This window comes from Scyliorhinus torazame, chromosome 1 (genome assembly GCF_047496885.1).
Source record: "Scyliorhinus torazame isolate Kashiwa2021f chromosome 1, sScyTor2.1, whole genome shotgun sequence".
NCBI classification, from domain to species: Eukaryota; Metazoa; Chordata; class Chondrichthyes; order Carcharhiniformes; family Scyliorhinidae; genus Scyliorhinus; species Scyliorhinus torazame.
In genome coordinates this window covers 127,090,102-127,114,470 of record NC_092707.1, presented here as the reverse complement: position 1 = coordinate 127,114,470, position 24,369 = coordinate 127,090,102, and the positions used below count along the sequence as shown (strand labels likewise).

At 46.6% G+C, this 24,369-nt stretch overlaps 1 protein-coding gene across 2 annotated transcripts in view; it reads left to right on the top strand.

Moving 5' to 3' along the window:
- LOC140429672 (uncharacterized) overlaps positions 1–24,369 on the top strand; it is a 67,266-nt gene that overhangs the window by 28,906 nt on the left and 13,991 nt on the right. For both annotated transcript variants that reach the window (XM_072516974.1, XM_072516964.1), the window contains 2 exons: positions 9,053–9,154; positions 13,930–14,031. In XM_072516974.1, coding sequence (XP_072373075.1) covers positions 9,053–9,154; positions 13,930–14,031 — 204 coding nt within the window. The remainder of the gene's footprint in view (positions 1–9,052; positions 9,155–13,929; positions 14,032–24,369) is intronic.

Sequence of the window (24,369 nt, the reverse complement as noted above, 5' to 3'; positions counted from 1 at the left end):
CTCCACACGGACAGTGACCCAGAGCCGGGATCGAACCTGGGACGTCGGCGCCGTGAGGCAGCAGTACTAACCACTGTGCCATCGTGCTTCCCGTTAATTTCCTGTTTAACCAGCAGTCCAATCCCACCATCTTTTCCTTTTTGTCTGTCCTCCCTAGATACTGAATCCTCCTGAATGTTCTGTTCCCATCCCTGCTTACCCTGCAGCCATGTCTCTGTTATCGCGGCTATACCGTATGCAATTATATCTGTTGGCATGATTAATTCATCCACTTTGCATTAAGATGAGGAGAGGGGGGATAGAACTCATCAGTAAACTCAAAAATCAGTTTGCTATTGGCATAGATTTCCCACGGAATCTTCCACAGGCACCACCATGGCAAATCGGGAAACCCGCTGGAGGCTGGAGTCAAACTGATTTGCATCCTTCCAATGAATCACAGAATCCCTACAGTATAGAAGGAGGTCATTTGGCCCATCGAGTCTGCACAGACCCTCTGATGGAGCATCCGACCTAGGGTCAGGCGCCACCCCTATTCCTGTAACCCAGTAACCTCACCTAACCTTTTGGGCACTAAGGGGCAATTTAGCATGGCCAATCCCCCTACCTGCACATCTTTGGACTGTGGGAGGAAACTGGAACACCCAGAGGAAAGACACAGGGAGAACATGCGAACACCACCTGGTCACCTAAGGCCAGAATTGAACTCGGGTCCCTGGCACTGTGAGGCAACAGTGCTAACCACTATGCCACCCTGAGAGAGAAGAATGCTGACCCTGCAAAGCCCTCCTTACTAACATCTGAAGGCTTGTGCCAAAGTTGGGAGAGCTGTCTCACAGACTAGTTATGCACCAGCCTGACATAGTCATACTCACAGAATCATACCTTACAATGTCCCAGACACCACTATCGCCATTTCTGGGTATGTCCTGTCTCACCAGCAGGACAGATGGGAGGGAGTTGCCCTGGGAGTCCTCAACATTGACTCCAGACCCCAGGAAGTCGCATGGCTTCAGGTTAAACATGGGCAAGGACAATTCCTGCTGATTACCACGTATGGCCCACCATCAACTGATGAATCAGTACTCTTCCATGTTGAACACCTCATGGAGGAAGCACTGATGGTGGCAAGGGTGCAGAATATGCTCTGGGTGTGGGACTTCAATGTCATCAACAAGAGCGGCTCAGAAGTACCACCACAGACTGAGCTGGCTGGGTCTTAAAGGGCACAGCTTCTCGATTGGGACTGCAGCAGGTGGTAAGGGAACCAACAAGAGGGAAAAACATACTTGACCTCATCCTCACCTGTCTGCCTGCTGCAGATGAGTCTGTCCATGACAGTATTGGTAGAAGTGCCCACCGCACATTGAGGATACCCTCCTTCGTGTTGTGTGGCACTATCATTGTGCTAAATAGGATAGACTTCAAACAGATCTAGCAACTCAAGACTGGTCATGTGTGAGGCTGTGGGCCATCAGCAAGAAGAATTGGATTCAACCACAATCTGCAACCTCATGACTCGGCATAACCCCCGCTCTACCATGACTACCAAGCCAGGGGATCAACCCTGGTTCAATAAAGAGTGCAGGAGGCCATGCCAGGAGCAACATCAGGCATACCAAAAGATGAAGTGTCAACCTGGCTAAGCACAAGCATAATAGACAGAGCTCAGCGATTCCACAACAAACCCATCAGATCTAAGCTCTAAAGTCCTGCCACATCCGCCGTGAATGGTGGACAGTTAAACAATACACTGGAGCAGGAGGCTCCACAAATATCCCCACCCTCAATGATGGAGGAGTCCAGCACATTTGTGCAAAAGACAAGGCTAAGGCATTTGCATCAATCTTCAGCCAGAAGTGCCAACTTGGTCTCCTCCAGAGGACCCCAGTATCACAGATGTCAGTCTTCAGCCAATACGATTCATAGAAAACAAACAAAAAATAGCAGCAGGAGGCCATTTGGCCCTTCAAGCCCGCTCCACCATTCATTATGATCATGGTTGATCATCCTCCTCAATAGCCTAATCCCGCTTTTCCCACATATCCTTTGATCCCCTTCGCCCTATGTGCTATATCTAACTGCTTGAAATCATAAAATGTTTTGGACTCAACTATTTCCTGTAGCAACGAATTTCACGGGCTCACCACGATCTCGGTGAAGAAATTTCTCCTCATCTCTGTCCAAAATAATCCACCCGTATCCTCAGACTGTGACCTCTGGTTCTAGACATACCCTCCACTGGAAACATCCTTTCTGGATCATCCTTGTCCAGTCCTGTTAGAATTTTATAGGTTTCTTTGAGATCCCCCCTCATTCCACTGAACTCCAGCAAATACAATCCCAAGCGATTCAATCTCTCCTCGTACATCATTACAGCCATCCCAGGGATCAGTCTGGTAAACCTTCGCTGCACTCCTCTATAGCTAGAACATCCTTCCTTCGATAAGGAGACCAAAACTGCACACAATATTCCAGGTGTGGACCTAACCATTGCTCCTTGACATTCAATGGCATTATCATCACTGAATCCCCCACAATCCTGGGGGTTACCATTTATCAGAAACAGAACTGCACTAGCCACATTAATACTGTGGCTACCAGGACAGGTCAAAGGCTAGGAATCCTACGGCAAGTAAGTCACCTCCTGATCCCCCAAAGCCTGTTCATCATGTACAAGGCACAAGTCAGGAGTGTAATGGAATATTCTCCACTGGATGAGTGCAGCTCCAACAAATGCTCAAGAAGCTCGACACCCCAGGATAAAGCAGCCCGCTTGATTGCTTCCCCTTCCACAAACGTCCAAACCCTCCACCATCGATGAACAGTGGCAGCCATGTGTACCATCTACAAGATGCACTGCAGTAACTCACCAAGGTTCCTTAGGCAGTACCTTCCAAACCCACGACCACTACCATCTAGAAGGGCAAGAGCAGAAAATACCTGGGAATCCCATCACCTGGAGGTTCCCCTCCAAGTCACTCACCACCCTGACTTGGAAATATATCAACGTTCCGTCTCTATCATGTAGGCAACACCCTGGAGCTTTCTCCCTACCTTCACAATGGGTATACCTACATCTCAAGCACTGCTGTGGTTCTTGATGGCAACTCACCTCCGCCTTCTGAAGGGTAACTAGGGATGGGTAATAAATGCTGGCCTAACCAGCGACACCCGTAAATGAATTTTTAAAAAGAGTCTATTAATACCTTTGGTTTCTGAAGCTGGGGTTTTTTAATGCTATGATTCTAGCCACTAGTGAGTGAGTTACACAGTCATTGTTGTGTAAAATTACGATCCGTTTCTTATGGATTAAGCAGGAGATGGGGAGGACTTTTTTTTTTCTCTTAGTAGGTCATTACATTTTGGGATTTTCTTCGACGTAGGGCAGCAGTGACTGCATCATTGGGCGGGATTCTCCAGCCATTCCGTCCAGCGGGATCTTTCAGTCTCAGCGGCAACAACACCCCGCCATGGATGCCCCGGGGGCGGAGGATACGACAATGACAGTAGCGGGACCGGAAGATCTTGCTGCCAGCTAATGGTGGGATGCCTCTGCTTCTGCCTCTGCAACGCAAAACACACCGTGGTGGTGGTGGTGGGGGGGTGGTTGCGGGTGGAAAATCCCAACCTGTGAATATATTCAAGGCTGACTTCAATAGATTTTTAATCAACAATGTAGCCAAGGGTTTTTGGGGGAGGGGTGGAGGTATATGCTAGGGGCTGGTCAGCAGACTACGAAGTAGAGTTAAGGGGCTGAATTCCTCGATTCTGTGACTAAGTGCTGATGCCGGCGTTTGTTACAGTGGCGTTTTATGACCGAATAAACAGCACAAAATGGCCACTGATCCCCTGTCCGGTGGGGGGCCTAGCAGGCTGCCAGTGTAGAGCACCTGGCTTTAGCTGTAGATGCGGCCGGAGAATTGCCGTGTCCGTGACCGCGCATGCGCATGGCGGCGGCCTGCAGCTGTCGCACCGTGCAACATGGCGCTGGCCGTGCGCGGACCCGGCCTGCCAAATAGTGCCCCCCTTTGGCCATGCTCGCCATCCCCAGACCACCCCCCATCAGTATCCCCAGCCCCTGCCAAACCCCCATGCCCGCAGATTGGTGCTCCCCCGACTGTGGCTGCGCTGGACTCAGTCCGCAGCCACCACGCCGAGTTCTCAAAAACAAATAGCATGAGTGACCAACGCCGACGGGAACTCGACCCATCAGGGGCGGAGCATTAGAGGAGGACCTCAGGTAACTTCCGGAGGCCGTCCATACGGCGCGCAGCGTACTCCTAGAGTACACTGTTTTGTCGGGGGCGGAGCATCGCAAAAGCGGCGCCGTCTCCGATTTCGCCGCCAACGTGGACCCTCCGGCCAATCGCTGAACTCCACTTTGGCGTCGGAGGCTGGAGAATGCCACCCAAGTTCACAATCAGATTAATCATAATCTTAGTGAATGGTGGAGACCCAATAACCTACTCTTGCTCTTATTTGTTATGATCATGGAATCCCTACAGTGCAGAAGGAGGCCACACAACCCATCAAGTCTGCAACGAGACTCTGAAAGAGCACCCTACCGAGGCCTCCTCCACCGCCCTATCCCCGTAACCTCACCTACCCTGCACATCCCTGGACACTAAGGAGCAATTTACCTACCCTGCACACCTTTGGACTGTGGGAGGAAACCGCAGCACTCAGATGAAACACGCGCAAATACTGGGAGAACTTGCACACTCAAGGCTGGAATTGAACCCGGGCCCCTGATGATGTGAGGTTGCAGTGCTAACCACTGTGCCACCGTGCCACCCTCTTACCATTCAGTGAAGCATTAACGAACTTCAGTATAATTAGTTGCTTTTATAGTGCACGAAAATCGACATTCTTCGGACCCCATATGGTTCGTCAACAAATGAAGTGAAACCATTACTTAATGGAGGGAAGCCTAGTTTAATTGGAATGAAGAGGTTGTATTTGCATCAAATGACCTAGTCTTTTTTTTAATCAGCAAAGGGAACCGAGGAAGGAAATGAACTAAAATCACCAATGATTTTTCCAGAAAATCTTTTCTGCATGAATGGATTTCATTCTGCTCAAGGTGAAGACATGTTATTGCGGAAGAGTGCGGAACATTTTATTTTCACCATTTACCATTCAGCGTCAGGATCAAGCATGCTCAGATCATCACAGCCAGTATCAGAGTAAAATGCCATCTGCTCTAACAATAAGGTTTGGCTTCAGCTTTTGAAGTCCCTAGAACCTTTCAGACAGTGTGATTTTCTTTTCTTTCCGAGCTCTCTGATTGAAATTGACAATTTTGCCAAGGTACCGATAGCTTTTAAAGTGCGAGCCCGTGCTCATGAGAAATCGGGTTGACTCTGACCAAAGAGACTTTATGTAAGTGGCAGGGGAAGGAGACTTTCATCTCGCAAATCTGGATTACATTCAAACCTAATTCCTGAAGACGAAAGGGCCATGTACTTAAACACTGTGCTTGTGCTTTCATATCTATCCTTCTTATCATCTAAAATGATTTATGCACAAAAGCAATCCACCCAGGAAAAATGTTCTTGGATTTCTATAACACTGGGATATCACCAAAATGCCTTTGTAACCAGTGAAGTACTTTTGAATTGGAGTCACTGTTGTAATGTAAGAAATGTAGCAACCAATTTGAATGCAGCCAGGTCTTCCAAACAGCAATTAAATAAATGACCAGACAATTTATGTCAGATGCATAGAATAACATCAAATCTACAGGCAGAACGGTAGCACAGTGGTTAGCACTGTTGCTTCACAGCTCCAGGGTCTCAGATTCAATTCCCGGCTTAGGTCACTGCCTGTGCGTAGTCTGCACGTTCTCCCCGTGTCTGCGTGGGTTACCTTCGGGTGCTCCGGTTTCCTCCCATAATCCAAAGATGTGCAGGTTAGGTGGATCGACCATGTTAAATTGCCCTTAGTGTCCAAAAAGGTTAAGTGGGGTTACTGGGTTACGGGTGTGGGTTTAAGTGGGGTGCTAATTCCAGGGGCCGGTGCAGACTCGGTGTGCCGAATGGCCTCCTTCTGCACTGTAAGATCTATGATCTATGGCATAACCATTGATCCATGCAGGTGGATACATTCCATGGAATCTTATTCCCACTTTACTTCGTCTAACACCATCAACATGTCCTTTGGTTTCTTTTTCCTTCATATACTTAATTAGCTTCCCCTCAAATGCAACTTACATTTATAACCAATGTATTTATTTCAACATGCAATATCTTTGAATCTTTTCCAGGCATAGTGGATACACAGAAACTGTATCTTAAAGGAGACTCCTTGAGAGCATAATGTGTACTGCTGTGTGATTGTGCCTACGTACAGTTTCGAGTGAACGTTGTCTATGATGCCTACAATTGACTCCTCTACAACTGGAAATGTAGTTGAGGGATAAAATTCACCAGGACATTGTGTGAAATCCCCTGTTCCTTTTCAAATAATGCCATGGAGTATTTTCCTTTCACCTGAGAGACAAACAATACCTTGGAAAAACAGCACTCCTGACAGTGCAGCACCCCGTTATTGTTGCACTGAAGTGCCAAGTTAGGTTTTGTGTTCAAGCCTCTGGAATGGAATTTGAGCACATATTATTTTGATTCAGAGGTGAAGGTGCCAACATCAATTGTTTTTTAAAAATAAATTTAGAGTACCCAATTCATTTTTTCCAATTTAGGGGCAATTTATCGAGGCCAATCCACCTAACCTGCATATCTTTGGGTTGTGAGGGCGAAACCCACGCAAACACGGGGAGAATGTGCAAACTACACACAGACAGTGACCCAGAGCCTGGATCGAACCTGGGACCTCGGCACCGTGAGGCTGCAGGGCTAACCCACTGCGCCACCGTGCTGCCCCCAACACCAATTGTGTGAGTGAAGGCTGGTGCTGAACATGTCTGGAATTCTGCTAGACTCTGTGATTTGTCATTGTTTCAGATATGTCCAAAGTCTTTATGAATTTCACTCCAAATCACTCCACTGCTATATTTAAGGCCTCCTCATCCGAATCTTTTGCCTTCAATCTAAGGTTTCCCTAGGTCTTTATTCCTGCTGTCTCCTATGTTATTCCTGCTCCCAAGAAGACCTCCATTCGTGATCCAATCCAATCTACATTCATTAACCTCCTCAGTTTCGCAAACTAAATAAAGGCTGATTCATTACATCTTGATCAAACTTACAGAGAAGAGAACAAAAGAACACAAACCCATTGTTTCTTTCAATTTGTGAAAGCTATTTTTTTGGATAGCTGCAGATTGTTTGTAGAGAACTTAACACATTCATTTGATACATTCCCTTATTAATATCTAACAGCAAATTGCAGGGCTAACTTTTTAATGTCACTTAAGTACAACAAGCAGCAGCTACCAATTATCTTTGATGTCCCCCTGTGTTCATCCTTCATCCATCGATATTCATGACTTCCCACTCTGTTTTGTTACACTAAAATTCGCACAGGACGTGCTTGATTTTCTCTTTTGCAACAAACATCTTGGGCGCGATTCTCCACTCCCGCGCCGTTGGGAGAATCGCCTGGGCCGCCAAAATTTCCCAGGACGCCGGTCCGACGCCCTCCCGCAATTCTCCCAAGCGGCGGGAACGGCCCGGTCGAGTTTCGCAGGCCGGAGAATCGCCGGAGACACCCAAAATGGCGATTCTCCGGCACCCCCGCTATTCTCAGGCCCGGATGGGCCGAGCGGCCAGGCCAAAACGGCGGGTTCCCCCCGGCGCCGTCCACACCTGGTCGCTGCCATCGTGAGCGGTGCGTGAACGCTGGGGGGGTGGCCTGCGGGGGGGCGAGGGGGGGTCCTGCACCGGGGGTTACCTCAAATGTGGGGTGGCCTGCGATCGGTGCCCACCGATCGTCGCGCCGTCCTCTCTGAAGGAGGACCTCCTTCCTTCCGCGGCCCCGCAAGATCCGTCCGCCATCTTCTTGCGGGGCGGACTTAGAGAGGACGGCAACCACGCATGCGCGGATGACGCCCGTTATGCGGCGCCGGCCGCGTCATCTATGCGGCGCCGCCTTTACGCGGGCAACAAGGCCTGGCGCGTGTAGATGACGCGGCCCCGATCCTGGCCCATTGTCAGGGCCTGAATCGGTCGGGATCGGGGCCGTTTCGCGCCGTCGTGAACCTTCGGCGCGGGAGTGGAGAATCCCACCCCTTGTTTTCCCAAACCACTCTTTTTATATTGTGCTCTAGCCCTTGTGAGTGTGGGAGATGGGCTTGGTGGATCAGTGTTTTTTTTTGTGTGTCACCTTGCATGTGTCTGAATTATTGGGTTAGGATTTCTAAGAAGCATTTAAAAAATGTATTTGTGTGATGCGGTCATCGTTGGCTAGACCAACAGTTATTGCCCATCCCTAATTGCCCTTCAGATGATGATGGTGGGCTGCCTTTTGCACCACTGCAGTCCCTGTGGTGTAGGTACATCCACAGTGCTGTTAAGGTGGGAGTTCCCGGATTTTGACCCAGCAACATTGAAGGAACAGTGATATATTTCAAAACCAGGATGGCTGGTAACTTGGAGGGGAACTTGCAGGTGACAGTGTTCCCATTTGGTCACATCCATATCTTTTGTATGGTTGTCTAATCATAGAGCTAACATGGCTGTGCAGAGTCTGCACCTTCTCCCCGTGTCTGCGTGGGTTTCCTCCAGGTGCTCCGGTTTCCTCCCAGAAGTCCCGAAAGATGTGCTGTGAGGTGAATTGGACATTCTGCATTCTCCCTCTGTGTACCTGAACAGGCGCAGGAATGTGGCGACTAGGGGATTTTCACAGTAACTTTATTACAGTGTTAATGTAAGCCTACTTGTGACAATAATAAAGATTGCGCTGTGAAGCAACAGTGCTAACCACTTTGCTACCGTGCCGCCCATGTAGGAAGTACGGAATTTTAGTAGGATTCATCATCCTGCTCTACAGGGTAATACTCCAGCCTGGAAGCATCTGAACCCCAACCCCCCAGCTACACCCTCTATATTAGCCAAAAGAGATTGTTCCTAAATATTTACTCTTTCACATTTAGGTTTCTGATCTTCAACCACCAGGTTTATCGAAGTGGAGAGAGCACGCTGGAGACGCTGGAGACGCTGGAGGACTTCAAGATACAGACATCCACATATCCAGGGTGCGTGGAAACTCTAGGGTGTTGGCTCTGACCATTTGCCTCTTTTTTGTTATTATGTTTGCACCTAGGGAAATCTGGAGTGCACAGTGTCTACCAGGACGCAAAGGGCTCTCATGAATTGTGGAAACCCCAGGATGAGGCAAATCAGATCATAAATTAACGTGACTTCATTTTGTTAATATCTCATTTTGAACGGACCAAGTGTGAATATTGACCAAATGCTGTCCTCCCCTTAACCAGAGGACACTTGTGGTGATTTTGATTAAGCTTTTATTTCTCTTTATTCTTTCATGGGATGTGGGTGCCGTGGTGGGGTGGAACCTGTGCCTCCAGGTTATCTTGGGCTAATTTCAGAATAGTCCTAGCCCTGGGCAGAATGTCTGGGCAATAAATATTGGGAAAGAACAGATTTGTCACCCTGCTGTGTTTCATTATTGTCCTCCAAAAGAAGTTGAAGACAATTTCTCTGTGAAAAGACAATGGACGGAATTCTCCTATGCCCCGCTGGTGGGTTCAATGGTGGGCGGGGGGGGGGGGGGGGGGGGGGTGCAGCAGAAATCATCAGGAGACTAACAAATCAGTTTGATGCTGGCATGGATTTCCCACAGGATCTTCCACAGGTACTCGCCATGGCAAATCGGGAAACCCGCTGGAGGCTGGAATCAAACTGATTTGCATCCTGCCAATAGGATGCAGATGAACACTCAACTGGAATCTTTCCCCCTCTCCCAATTCTCCGCAACACCAGTGGGAAAGCACTCTACCGTAGAACATGTCTGGAACAATGTAGCATGCAGATGTCAGGCCTATGCACAACACCTGGCGCTGCCTCCAGGGCTCAGGCTGATGGCCGCAAGCAATCCTAGGCCACAGCTGTGGGTGGGGGGAGCGGGAACCAGCTGGATCTTCCAGCTTCAGTGACATCGAAGAGGTCCTTCTTTCAGCTTCGATGTGTTCCTGGAGTTCCATCATCTTTCTTCAGGAGGGGGTTAGTTTAGCTCAGTGGGCTAGACAGCTGGTTTGCAATGCAGAACAAGGTCAGCAGCGTGGGTTTAATTCCCGTATCAGCTGAGAATTTTGAATTCTCCCTCTGTGTACCCGAACAGGTGCCGGAATGTGGCGACTAAGGGCGTTTCACAGTAATTTCATTGCAGTGTTAATGTAAGCCTACTTGTGACAATAAAGATCATTTATTTTATTTTAGGAGGACAATCTTCTTTCTTCAATGGTGGGTCAGTGATGTTGGGCGCCTTTTAAATATGGCACCCAGGAATGATGGCGGGATGCGTGCAATCAAGCACCCCCCACCCTGTCACGAAATACGGCACTAAACCCCCAGATGTCTCATTGGTGAAGTTGGGACTGCATAGCTTCCCGCCAGCCTCTGCAGCGGCAAACATTCCCCCCACCCCGTCCCCATGCCTGCCATGGAAAAGAGCCGCAGATAGGAGAATTCTGCCCAATGTGAAAAATATTACTGGAAAATACATTTTCAACAACTAAGAAGAAAAATTCCAAGGGCACCACATTGGGAGAGAATGACTTGTGCAACTTAGAAGAAGCTAAGGATTATTTGCAAAGGGGTTAATGTATGCAAATTTCAAGACGTTTGTGCACATCCCACTTAAGACACAATTTTAAACACCACTTTTTCAATTAAAGTTTTTCTTACTTAGCTGCTAAACGTTCTCCTTTGGGGTGAGCAACTTGAATTAGGTTCCAACCGTGTTAGGTTTGTATCCGTTAAACAGAGCCTCCTGATGTGTTCGGCAAAGTTTTAAAACTAAAGTCAAACTTGTTTCTTATTGGCTCTTTTTTTGAAGCTGGTTAGCACTGCTGTGTGACACGGTGGTTAGCACTGCTGCATCACAGTACCAGGGATCCAGATTCGATTCCAGCCTTGGGTAACTGTTGGCGTGGAGTTTGCACGTTCTCCCCGTGTTTGTGTGGGTTTCCTCCGGGTGCTCCGGTTTTCTCCCACAGTCCAAAGATGTGCAGGTTAGGTGGATCGGCCATGCTATATCGCCCCTAAGTGTCCAAAGGTTGGGTGGGGATAGGCTGCGGGATTGCTCCTAGGTAGAGTGCTCTTTTGAAGGGTTCGTGCAGACTAAATGCGCTGAATGGCACTGTAGGGATTCTATGATTAATACAATTTATTCAGTCCTATGAATTTGGAAAATTATAGTACATACACGAGATCAGATTCCTGAAGGAGATGGGACTGATTTGATTCTGAAAAATCTTTGCACTTGGTGATTTAAACCAAGTTGAAATGAAATGAGGCAAACTCTGCTTCCCCCTGAATCTCTTTTCTCCCTTTATCATTACCAGTGCATGATGTCTCATTCATGAACAGAGATTAGCATATGGAAAATACTTCATTAAGGCAAGCAATTTGAATAATTCCAACTAACTTCAGGTTGAATGTCATGATTAACTCCCAGCAGCAGCTGCTCATAATAATTTAAAGATTTTAGGACAACAACTTTCATTTATTTAATGATGCTCATGTGCAGAAAGCAGTGTAGCCATTTCGCAGTAATTGAGCAAGTTTGGGGAGGTGCGGGGGCTGGAGTTGGGGTGATGGATAGGTTTGAATGAAGAGCTGTATGACTGTGAATTGTTGAAAATGTCTTAATACACACAGTTTGGAATCTCACCATACCCCTCCCACAATTCACCGCCCCCCTCCCCCCTATATTCAGACCCACCAATATTTTTGGTGCACAAACCTATTCTATTGGAGCCATTATGCTTTCAATGTTTCGTATTGCCAGATATTTATTGCTAAACCTACTGAGAATTTTTTTCCAAAACATTCTCTGGAGGATGATGCACTGGCTTCAGAAGGTTACCTGTCTACATGCCACGCTTGAGAGGTTCATAGTGTTCCTCATTTACAGAGATGGCATAAGTTTAGTGACCAACCTATTGTCAGCTGCTATTCTTAAAACATGACAGTCAAGGACCAGATTGATTTTTTTTTTAAATGTCTTTGACCCTTAAGTGAAATATCAATTGTCATGTGAGAGTACCTTTAAGAAATGGGTGCTTAAAAAATGTACCTTTAAGAAATGGGTGTTTATCACTAATGTCAGATTGTGGGTGGAGTTGGGTTGTCTGTCAGATTTTTACTTTTGTTTTAGGCTGTTTGCTGCAGTTTTGTTTTAGTTTCGTTTTCAGTGTTGGAGCTGAAGCCAGACCAAGCAGGTGCACTGCTGTTCTCTCTGCCATCAAAAGACTATCTCTTGATCATTTGGTGAATTCAGAATTATAAAAATATTCTCAGTAGTGAATGTAAACCTAATGTGCTTCTGTTAAAAGGTGTTTCTTTTGTCTTCTAGATGTTGTTTGAGAAGTTATTAAGGATTACTTAGTGTTGTATTCTTTGGGGGTTGTATTTGAATTGATGCTTGCTATGATGTTCACTGTATGTTTTAAAAAGGTTAATTTGAGTTCATAGAATAAACATTGTTTTGCTTAAAAAAATACTTTTCCATTTCAGGTGTACCACACCTGTAGAGTGGGCTGTGTGCTCCCCATACCACAATCTATTGAAAGTTGTGGGTCAGGTGAATTCCATGATACACTTTTGGGTTCTCTAAACCCTGGCCCATAACACAATCTTTGTTCAATATTTTCTCCCGTTCCTATGGACGTGACTAACCTCAACATTGAGCTTCCTCTTTAATTGTGCAGCAAATCAGAGAATGCTGGGTACAAACCTTTATCCTGACAGTCCTCAGCAAAACCTCTTCTTAATGCTTGTCCTTTACATTTACTTCCTTTATCCTCCTCAGCCTCCCAAAACACCAGCTCATAGTGTTATTCATCGGAAGCCCTTGATGTTTATTTTCACTTTTTGGTTGTACGGTAACTGTCATTGGGCTATTCATCTGAAGAGATGGAGGTGGGGGCAGAGTGAGGCTGATTTGGACTTCTTCTGATGCCCACTATTGCAATTCAAGCATGGGAGCAGTGAGGCTAATTTTAGCCATTCCACTGTAAGCTCCAATATGGCTGGTATCTCACCACAGACCACAGCAAATGGGCAGTGTCCATTGCCACCATTCTATCAGCTAATGAATTGAAGGTAAGGCAAGGCTTATGGCCAAGCTCACAGCAAATAAAGTTTATTAACTTAGCAGATTCTGGTTAAACAGCATGTAACAACAAACAAGTCTATAGCATCTATTTAAAAAGTGTATCAACTAACAATGGTAAACAGGACCCATGATTGAAACGGCAGCAATATCTCTGATAATAAAAGGAGCATTATGGATAAATATGCTGAGTGGAGATTACATGAAATCAATTCCAGTCACTGATAGCAGCACAGATCCCATTATGGATGGTGTACACACTCATTGGGGACCAGTTCAGCTCACTTGTCCAGCCAGCTGGTTTGTGGTGCAGAACAACATCGACAGTGACGGTTCAATTCCCATACTGGCTGAGGTTATTCATGAAGACCCCACATTCCCAAGCTTGCCCCTCGCCTGATGTGTGGTGATCCTCACGTTAAATCAACACCAGTCAGGTCTCCCCCTCAATGGGGAAAGCAGCCTATGGTCATCTGGGACTATGATGACTTTACCTTACCTTACACGCCTATAAAGCGATAATTTTTTTGTTTGTTTTATGTTTCATTAATTCATTATTTTATTTAATATTTTGAAATATTAAAGCTACGAATGGGAACGAAAAGGGATACCAGGTCAGGCATCTGTGTCCAATTAAGTTTAACAATTTTTTTGTTTCTTTTATTGTGTCAGACAATCATTGATGATGATTTACCGAGAGAAACTTTACTAACATGCCCAGCAAAGGATGCTGCATCATTCAAAACAAAGGTCAAAGAAGAAATTCCAAAACTAGTAAGTGTTTCTAATTGATATCATTCCTCTACTGGCTCACCTCACTTCAAAATTTGAAGATCAAGTGGAGACATGGGCTTTGCAGAAAAGTGGAGGAAAATGGATTGGCAGCAAGTAAATGCATGATGTTGTGAGGTATTTCATCATAGAAACCAAGTGCAAGCTGATTGCAATCAGGGATAATATTTTCTTTCTCGAGAGGATGAAACGTATCAGTCATGGATATGTATCAGTCAGGGTATCTCCAATGTTCTTGGAATATTGTCTTCAATTCTGGTCGCCACGTTACCAGAAGGTGTGGAGGCTTTGGAGAGGGTACAGAAGAGGTTTACCAGGAGGTTGCCTGGTATGGAGGGAATTAGCTATCAGGAGAGGTTGGATAAACTCGGTTTGTTCTCACTGGAGCGACGGAGGTTGAGGGGCGACCTGATAGAAGCCTCTAAAATTATGAGGGGTACGGACAGAGTGCATAGTCATTTACTCAGGCACATAGGTTTAAGTTTTGAGGGGTAAAGTGTCATATGAGAGTACCTTTAAGAAATGGATGTTTAAGCAGTGTACCTTTAAGGAATGGGGCTGATCATATTACTGAAGTGATGTCAGAGGTTGGGGGGAGCTGAGCTCACTCCTGCTTTTGGTTTCAGTTAGAGAGAGCAGCTTGGGTGTGTCTGTGTACTTTGCTGAGAGCAGCCGAAAAGTGCCTGGCTGGTTTTGCTGAGAGCAGCTGAAAAGTGCCTGGCTGGTTTGCTGAGAGCTGCATGAAAGGAGAAAGCCAGTTTGAGAGAGCAGCTTGGGTGTGTCTGTGTGTATCCAGTGAGCTGCAAGAACAAAACACAGAACTGGTCTATTGATGTCTGCAAATCCAAAGACTATGGGCGTCATTCTCCGACCCCCCCGCCGGGTCGGAGAATGGCCGTAGTCCGCCGTGAATCACGCCCCCGCCCCCGCCGAAGTCTCCGGTACCGGAGATTGGGCAGGGGCGGGAATCGGGCCGCGCCGGTTGGCGGGACCCCCCGCTGGATTCTCCGGCCCGAATGGGCCGAAGTCCCGCCCAGGAATTGCCTGTCCCGCCGACGTAAATCAAACCTGGTATTTACCGGCGGGACCAGGCGGCGTGGGCGGGCTCCGGGGTCCTGGGGGGGGGCACGGGACGATCTGACCCCGGGGGGTGCCCCCACGGTGGCCTGGCCCACGATCGGGGCCCACCGATCCGCGGGCGGGCCTGTGCCGTGGGGCACTCTTTCCCTTCCGCCTCCTCCACGGTCTCCACCATGGCGGAGGCGGAAGAGACTCTCCCCACTGCGCATGCGCGGGAAACTGACAGCGGCCGCTGACGCTCCCGCGCATGCGCCGGGAAACTGTCAGCGGCCGCTGACGCTCCCACGCATGCGCCGCATTTCTGCGCCAGCTGGCGGGGCAACAAATGCCATTTCCGCCAGCTGGCGGGGCGGAAATCCCTCCGGCGTCGGCCTAGCCCCTCAATGTTGGGGCTAGGCCGCCAAAGATGCGGAGCATTCCGCACCTTTGGGCCGGTGCGATGCCCGTCTGATTGGCGCCGTGTTTGGCGCCAGTCGGCGGACATCGCGCCGTTGGGGGAGAATTTCACCCTATAAGAATATTGAATGTAACCTCATGTCTGTTATTAAAGGGGAAGTCTTTTGGATGTTTGAAGGAACATTTTGAGGGATTATTTAGTGTTGTATTATTTTCGGGGTTATCTTTGAAGTAAGGGGTGTTAAGGGATCCAATGTTTATTTAGAAGGTTAAGTTAAGTTCATGGAATAAACATTGTTTTGTGTTAAAAACCATGTGTCCATAATTATAATACCATACCTGGGGAACAAGCTGGGTGCTTCAAAAGCAACAATCCATTAAAGGGAGAAATTGGTTGAACTCCATGATACATTTTGGGGTTCTGAAAACATCTCTCCCATAACAAAAGTCTAGAGGAGATGAGCGAGGGGAGTTTTTTTACACGGAGGGTAGTTTGTACCTGGAACTCGCTGCCAGAGGAGGTGGTGAAAGCAGGTACGATAGTGATGTTTAAGGGTCATCTTGACAAATACATGAATAGGATAGGAATAGAGGGATACGGAACCCCGGAAATGTAGAAGGTTTTAGGTTAGACGGGCAGCATGGTCGGCGCAGGCTTGGAAGGCCGAAAGGCCTATTTCTGTGCTGCACGTTTCTTTGTTCTCTTTGTTCTTTGAGAGTTCAAACCTATCATGGAAAGATGTGAATTGAATCCATAAATCTAAGGCCAAAGGTAAAATAAAATGCTGGATTATTGTACACTGCTGCCACCACCTGTACGTGGCTTTACTTACAGCTGACTCCAGTTTTTCATTGACTCTTGAAGCTGATGTCCAGAAATGCAATGCATCTGAGATTCTTCCCCCAGCCCACCAACACCAACCCATTTACGTTCACACTCTAGCCTCAAGGAGATTCTCCAACCTAAGTAGAGGCCTGGGTATGGAGCTTGATCACATTGTAAACTAGCACATTAAAGACAAAGGAAAGGAAACAGTTTTCAAAAATGATGTAACCAGTGGGAGATAAAGCCAGCCTCAGTTATTTCGGGAATATGGGGCGGGATTGTCTGACCTCACGCCGGGTCAGAGAGGGGGGGGGAGGGTGCGCGAATCACGCAACGCCGGTCCGCCGATTCTCCGGCGACCGGAGAATCGGCGCCAATGGGGCCGGCACAATCGCCGCGGCGCTGGTCGGGGGCTGCTCAACGTGGCCCCTACCCTCAGCGATTCTCCGTGCTCGACGGGCCAAATGCCCGCTGAGTTCGGCTGAGTCCCGCCGGCACCATTCGCGTGTGGTCCTACCCGGCGGGATTTCGCCGTTTATGCTGCTGGTGTTGGGGAGGGGGAATCCGGGGGGGCCTCCACGGTGGCCAGGCTCGTGATCGGGGCCTACCGACCGGCGGGCGGGCTTATCCCAGAAGGGGCCTATATTCCTCCGCGCCGGGCCCCTGTAGGGCTCTGCCATGTTGCCCGGGGGCCGGCACGGAGAAGGCAACCCATGCGCATGAGTGAACCCGCGCCGGCCGTGGCGTGCACACGCGAACGCGCGCTGCGTGAAGCGCTCCAGTGCCCTGCTTGCCCCCTGTGCGGCGCAGGATCGCTGATCCTAGGGGCCAGGTGACACCTTCGTAAAACACTCCAGCGTTTTCGACAGCATCAACACTTAGCCCCAGGATCGGAGAATCCCGCCCATGTATTTTGGAAACACGTGGGCTCTTTGTTTTAAAGGAAGGAAAAAGTGGTAGAAAGTGGCACAGGCTGACATTTACTGTACCAGTAATCAAGATGCCTAGTGTCAACAGCAACAGAGCAAATGGTGCCAGTTGGGGAAACAAATGATACATGTATTGATCAAATCGTTGGTTTTCACACCTGCGGTTGAGCATTGCAGAGACATCCTCTGCCAAGCCTTAAACTGCTTTTATTTTATTCTGCCCAGTGGCAGGCTGTGATTGGACCCCACCTATACCAGGGCAGCATGGTAGCATAATGGTTAGCACAGTTGCCTCACAGCTCCAGGGTCCTAGGTTCGATTCCCGGCTTAGGTCACTGTCTGTGTAGAGTCTGCACGTTCTCCTCATGTGTGCGTGGGTTTCCTCCGGGTGCTCCGGTTTCCTCCCACAATCCAATGATGTGCAGGTTAGGTGGATTGGATATTCTAAATTGCCCTTCGTTTCCAAAAAGCTTAGGTGAGGTTACTGGGTTACGGGGATAAAGGGGGATAGGGTGGAGGTGTGGGGCTTAAGTAGGTTGCTCTTTCCAAGGGACTGTGCAGACGCGTTGTGCTGAATGGCTTCCTTCTGCATTGTAAATTCTATGATTGTATGTGTGATTGTTTTCAAAGAAGCAAGTAAGGGACAGTCGGATCCTGGACACTGAAAGGAGAAGCTGTGAGCTGCTGTTGTCTGTCTCTCTCACTTTCTTTCCCCAGAAATGCTGTGTGCCAGCTGTTTGCTGAACATTACGCGAAAATCATACAGGCTGAAAGCAAACCTCCAGTGTGACAATAAAGATTATTTATTTCATTTATTTTTTAACTGAAGGCCTAGACTGAAGAAAGGTGTGCTGGATGACATCCATCTGAAACAGGTGCAATTTAACTAAATGGTAACAAAATCCCATAGTCAGCGCGTTTAGCCGCATGTTTCCACGCGCTCGCAGCACTGATAAATACAACATTATTAGATGGCATTATTTTAAAAGCAAGGTATTGCTGGGCAGAAGGCAGGTCAGCAATAAAGAGTTGATGGGTGAGCATGAGTTAAGACATGAACAGATATGGTAACAGAGATAGGGGGGTGATTTTCCTGTCGTTCTTTCCAGTGGGATCTCCCGGTCCCGCCAAGGGTGAACCTCCGTCATGGGTTTCCCAGTGGCAAGGGGTGGATTCAATCGGAGATCCCATTGACAGCGGCGGGATCAAAAGAGAAAGAGTCCACCGTGGCCTTTGGCAGGCTGCCTCCCGCTGCCGAGAAACATGACACAGGAGGCGCAGAAAATCCCCCTCTCAATGAGCTCTGTATAATGTGGAGATACTCAAAATCAAACATGGTGTGAAAAAAATAATGATGAAGGGAAAAATTGCACATTCTCCCCGCGTCTGCGTGGGTCTCACTCCCACAACTCGAAGGTGTGCAGGGTAGGTGGATTGGCAACACTAAATTGCCCCTTAGCTGGAAAAAGAATGAATTGGGTACTCTAAATCTATGTCAAAAAAATGATTAAGAGAGGAACAAAGAGCCACGTCTTCGCTTAATCTGAATTATTTTACTCATCACAATTAGGCGACACAGATTCAAAGTTATGAAGCCCCATACTAAACTGGAGATTTTTTTTTATTCAACTGAGGAATGGTCACAAGGAGCTGGTGGCAGCCAACATGTTTGGGTTGTTAAATTCACAGAAAAGCTGGAGAAGTATCTGATGGGAGATGGTTACTGACACTGGGTATCTAAAAAGGGAAAAGTGTTCTATTCTGGCATCCCCTTCACCTTGAGTAGTAAATTTGACAACAAAATGTCTAGTACAGTACAGAAGCAAAATATAGGGTAGAGACACTTTCATGTCACAAATGGCATCACAGACCAAGGAGTCGATCTCTGGTGAGTGCCAAGCTGAGGTTTTATCTTGACTGTTCTTTCAATTTTTTCCATTACCATATTAATTGAGAGAGAGAGAGAGAGATTCACAATCCCCCCCTGGGTGTTGATGTACCTGTCAGAGAGAATCAAATATGCTGAGCAGATAGTCAAAACCTTCAGACTACTTGAAATCTTCAGACTATTTTAGAACCACTAGACGGCTTCAGCTGGTTTACCCATCTACTGCAAGCTGCAATTTAAGGCTTACTTACAAAGAAAAAAAATGGGGATATTTTTCCCCCAGACCTGAATGTTGTCCCCCAATTTAATATCATCAAATTTCTTATGAATTTTTAATTCCCTAATCAGGCTCTTTGTGTTGTGGAAAATCGAACACTTTTCACATTGGCTATTGACTATCAATATCAACCATCCCCAGATCAGGTACAGTGTCGTTAAACGCAGAGTAAAGCGGCTTCAGCAACTTGCAAAGAACATCTTCTATTGCACTTGTATGACATCGTTACATTTTCCATAACCAGTTTTGTGCTTTAGGCTTATCACATTTTTAAACCTCGGTAAACCTTTTTTTCTGCATAATGTTTCACTGAAATAGAACAAGTATGAAGTGGATTTATCTCTGGATTTCCAGGTTAGAAAAACATTGAACAAATACATTTAAAACAATTACCCTCAATTGCATTGGGCCAGTTAATAGTTTTTTCAGTATTCAGTGTAAATGAAACATGAAATTTAACTTTTTTTTAGAATTAATATATATTTTTTGAATCAAATACAACACTTATGCTATTTGAAGGAAAATGACCTGATTTCCTTTTTGCATTTGTAGCTGTTAAATTGCTATGCTCCTTTACAAATAGTAATGAGGCAGCCACTGGGAAGGAGATAATTGTTCCTCAATCGTTGTGTGTCCTAAACATTATACTTGTGTTAAATGAAGCATAAATTAATAAACAATAACTAGTTGATCTCATGCAGCAATGTTCACAGACAGAAAAAGGAAAAAGCTAATTTTAAACTATGAGAAACAATATTGACAATCGTCAATTATTTTATCCCCTAATTATTTTCATTGTCTTCCACATTAAATATTTTAAATTTTTCCTTCTCTATTTGGCTTACAATCCTCAGTTTCATTTTGATCTCAATGTAATTATTCTTTAGTGAAAATGTTTTAATTGTGATGTAAGGGTCCTTCCTGTATGTTTATTTCCCTTATTCCCCCTTTCTTATATTTTGCTGTTCTTATTTTTGATTCATGGATGATTAATGAACATGCCTCTTTAAGGCAAGCAGCTTGTATCTTAACTTTAGAAGAATCCAGAAGCAGGAGAGATCACTTGCTGGGTTAAACTGGAGCTGCTGACTAAAATAGCCCCCCACCAGGAGAAGCCGGCCCGCCGATCGGTAGGTCCCGATCGCGGGCCAGGCCACGGTGGAGGCCTCCCCCGGGGTTGGAACTCCCTCCCCCTACCGCACTGCCCCCCGCAGGATGAACGCTGAGGTCCCGCCAGATAGGATCACACGTGAACGGTGTCGGCGGGGCGCCCCACTCGGCCCAACAAGCGCGGAGAATCACCGGGGGGCCCCTCCGGCGCCGGTGCCAATGGCCGGAGAATCGGCGGACTGACGTCGGGCGGCGTCGCATGAATCGCGCCCCCCCCCTCGCCGATTCTCCCACCCGGCTTGTGGGGTCTTGACAGGGCGGATGTGGAGAGGATATTTCCTTTTGTGGGAGAATCTAGAACTAGGGGGCACTGTTTAAAGATAAGTGGTCGCCCATTTAAAATGGGTCAGGGTCATGAGTCGCTGGAAGTCTCTTCCTGAAAAGGTACTGGAAGCTGAGTCTTTGAATATTTTTAAAGCAGAGGTGGATAGATTCTTGGTAAACAAATGGATGAAAAGTTATTGAGGGGAGGCAGAATGCAGATTTGAAGTTACTATCACGTCAGCCATGATCTTAATAAATGACGGAACAGCTCAAGGGGCTGAATAGCCTACTCCTGCTCCTTGTTCAAACGTTCAAATATATTTTGAAACCAAACAGCTCAGATTTCACAATCCACCCTGGACACGAGCACACTGTGTCATTGTACAGCAGATGAAACTAAAGTGCCCTCGATTGAATATCCTTTCTGTTCACTCCCAAGATAAGGGAAATAGATTGCATGGGGCTCAATGAACACTGCACAGAACCCTTGGGGCTGTTGTTGTTGAAGCGGTTCCAATATTTTAATCCCAGGGTTTATATAATTTCCCGATGATTTAATCACTATAACTTTGCCCAGATTTTCACAAAGTGATTTTAATGCTCTATCCAAGACCAGTACAGCGATCGTATAAAATTAATTTTGAGTTTATAAACCAGTTTCCACATCAAGAGAATGTTAAACCATATCTATTTCCAATTATGGCTCCTGCACCAAAATGAACAAATATGCTGACAGGTTTACAAGTGAGATCATAGTGCCAAGCTAAGAGTGAACTCTAAAGGTACATTAGCTGGATGGTTTTGATGAACTCCAGTTGCATCCTAAAAGTGAAATACTGTACAGAATTAAAGCTACCATTGGAAGCAACTCACACAATGGCACAATTGGCAATTTGGCATCTTATTGGGGAATTGAGACAGACAAATGAGGATGCTTTTAGATCGAATCCCTTGTCAGCACATTCCAGTAATAATGTATGCTAATGGTCATGGGTCAGTGCAACAACAGGGTGACTTTAATTGGCCTATGAAAACTGTTCCATGATCAGATATAACAAACTGAATTTACTTAGTTGCCTTATTCCACTTTTCATTGCTGGGTGAGCTAATGAATTGTATGACAAGTAGAATGGGTTTGAAGAGCTAGATGACCTACTGCTGTTTCTCAGTACATTGTCATCATATTTATTGAGTGTTAAATCCAAAGGGCTATTTGAGTTGCTAATGTGCCTCCCTCACTAGCTTTTAGATAGTTCCTTCAGTGGCTGTCAGTCTTGGCTCAGTGGTATTGTTCTCACCTCTGAGGTAGTGGGTTCATGTCCTAATCCAGTCATTTTAAAACATAATAAAGAAAGAAGACTAGCATTTATATAGATGACTTCGCAAACTCAGGATATCTCAGAATATTTTTGAAGAGTGGTCACTGTTATAACTAGCCACAATCTAGTGTGGCATTTCAGTGCAGTGGTGAGGAGTTGCTGCACAGTTGGATGAAATGGTAATATGAAGCTCTGCTTAAAATCTCAGATTATCACAAAGATTGTTTTGATAGGAAAGAATCCTGAAAAGAATCACTCCACACTCGGTTCTGCTCCAAAAGTCAAACGGTTTATTGCTCACGCCGGAGGAAAGTAATCAAAGAACAAAGAAAATTACAGCACAAGAACAGGCCCTTCGGCCCTCCCAGCCTGCGCCGATCCAGATCCTTTATCTAAACCTGTCGCCTAATTGCCAAGGATCTACTTCCCTCTGTTCCCCGCCCGTTCATATATCTGTCTAGATGCATCTTAAATGATGCTATTGTGCCCTCCTCTACCACGTCCGCTGGCAAAGCGTTCCAGGCACCCACCACGCTCTGCGTAAAAAACTTTCCACGCACATCTTCCTTAAACTTTCCCCCTCTCACCTTGAAATCGTGACCCCTTGTAATTGACACCCCCACTCTTGGAAAAAGCTTGTTGCTATCCACCCTGTCCATACCTCTCAATTTTGTAGACCTCAATCAGGTCCCCCCTCAACCTCCGTCTTTCCAACAAAAACAATCCTAATCTACTCAACCTTTCTTCATAGCTAGCACCCTCATACCAGGCAACATCCTGGTGAACCTCCTCTGCACCTTCTCTAAAGCATCCACATCCTTCTGGTAATGTGGCAACCAGAACTGCACGCAGTATTCAAAATGTTGCCTAACCAAAGTCCTATACATCTGTCACATGACCTGCCGACTCTTGTACTCAATACCCCGTCCGGTGAAGGCAAGCATGCTGTATGCCTTCTTGACCACTCTATCGACTTGCGTTGCCACCTTCAGGGTACAATGGACCTGGACTCCCAGATCTCTCTGTACATCAATTTTCCCCAGGACTCTTCCATTGACCGTATAGTCCGCTCTTGAATTGGATCTTCCAAAATGCATCACCTCGCATTTGCCTAGATTGAACTCCAACTGCCATTTCTCTGCCCAACTTTCCAATCTATCTATATTTTGCAGTATTCTCTGACAGTCCCCCTCACTATCTGCAACTCCACCAATCTTAGTATCATCTGCAAACTTGCTAATCAGACCACCTATACCTTCGTCCAGATCATTTGTGTATATCACAAACAACAGTGGTCCGAGCACGGATCCATTGGGAACACCATGCACTTCTTCCCTGACAAAGGCAAATCATTGATATTTATGCATTTTAAAACAGCTACTCAGCCCACTTCGGCTGGACATGAGCCAATCGTACAGATTATAGATTGTGTATAGATCCAATGAAAGTAGTTGTTGGTCATGATGGAGCTGCTTATGGACAGGCAGAGGTTTCTTAATGATGTTATCCTGATCCTTAGCAACTGTCCCTTGGTCTTCATAATAGCTCGCAAGCTTGAGACTTCCTCATCTTGACTTTGTTAGCTGGTTCCATTATTCAGAGACAACTGCCTGTCATAATCTCGTTTAGCTGCTGAATGGGTTATTGTGTCAGTTTTATCTGGTCCAGCTGCTAAATGGGCTCTTGTGTTTCTCTGTATGAGCTGACTTGCTGAAAGAATGTGGCCAAGTAAACCCCATGATGCCTCTGCAACTTGTTTTCCTTCATTTTGGCGAGGATTTATATATTGTTAGTGTAATAGCAAACAGTGAATAATGCAGGTGCCTCTGCCCTGGGAACTGACCCCAATAATTGTATGGTGCTATTCGAAGAATAAGGGGTGGATGCCTCAATACACTGCCAATATTTATATCTCAAACTTGTGTGATTGTCTGTGTGGCATTTGTACGTTCTCCCTGTGTCTGCGTGGGTTTCCTCGGGTGCTCCAGTTTTCTTCCACAACCCAAGGATGTGCAGGTTAGGTGGATTGGCCACACAAAATTGTTCCTTAGATTCCAGGGATGTGCTGGTTAGGTGGGGTTACGGGGATAGGCTGGGGGAATGGGCCTAGGTAGGGTGCTTTTTCAGAGGGTCGGTACTTGTCAGGTACATGCTGCGATGACGTTATCGGG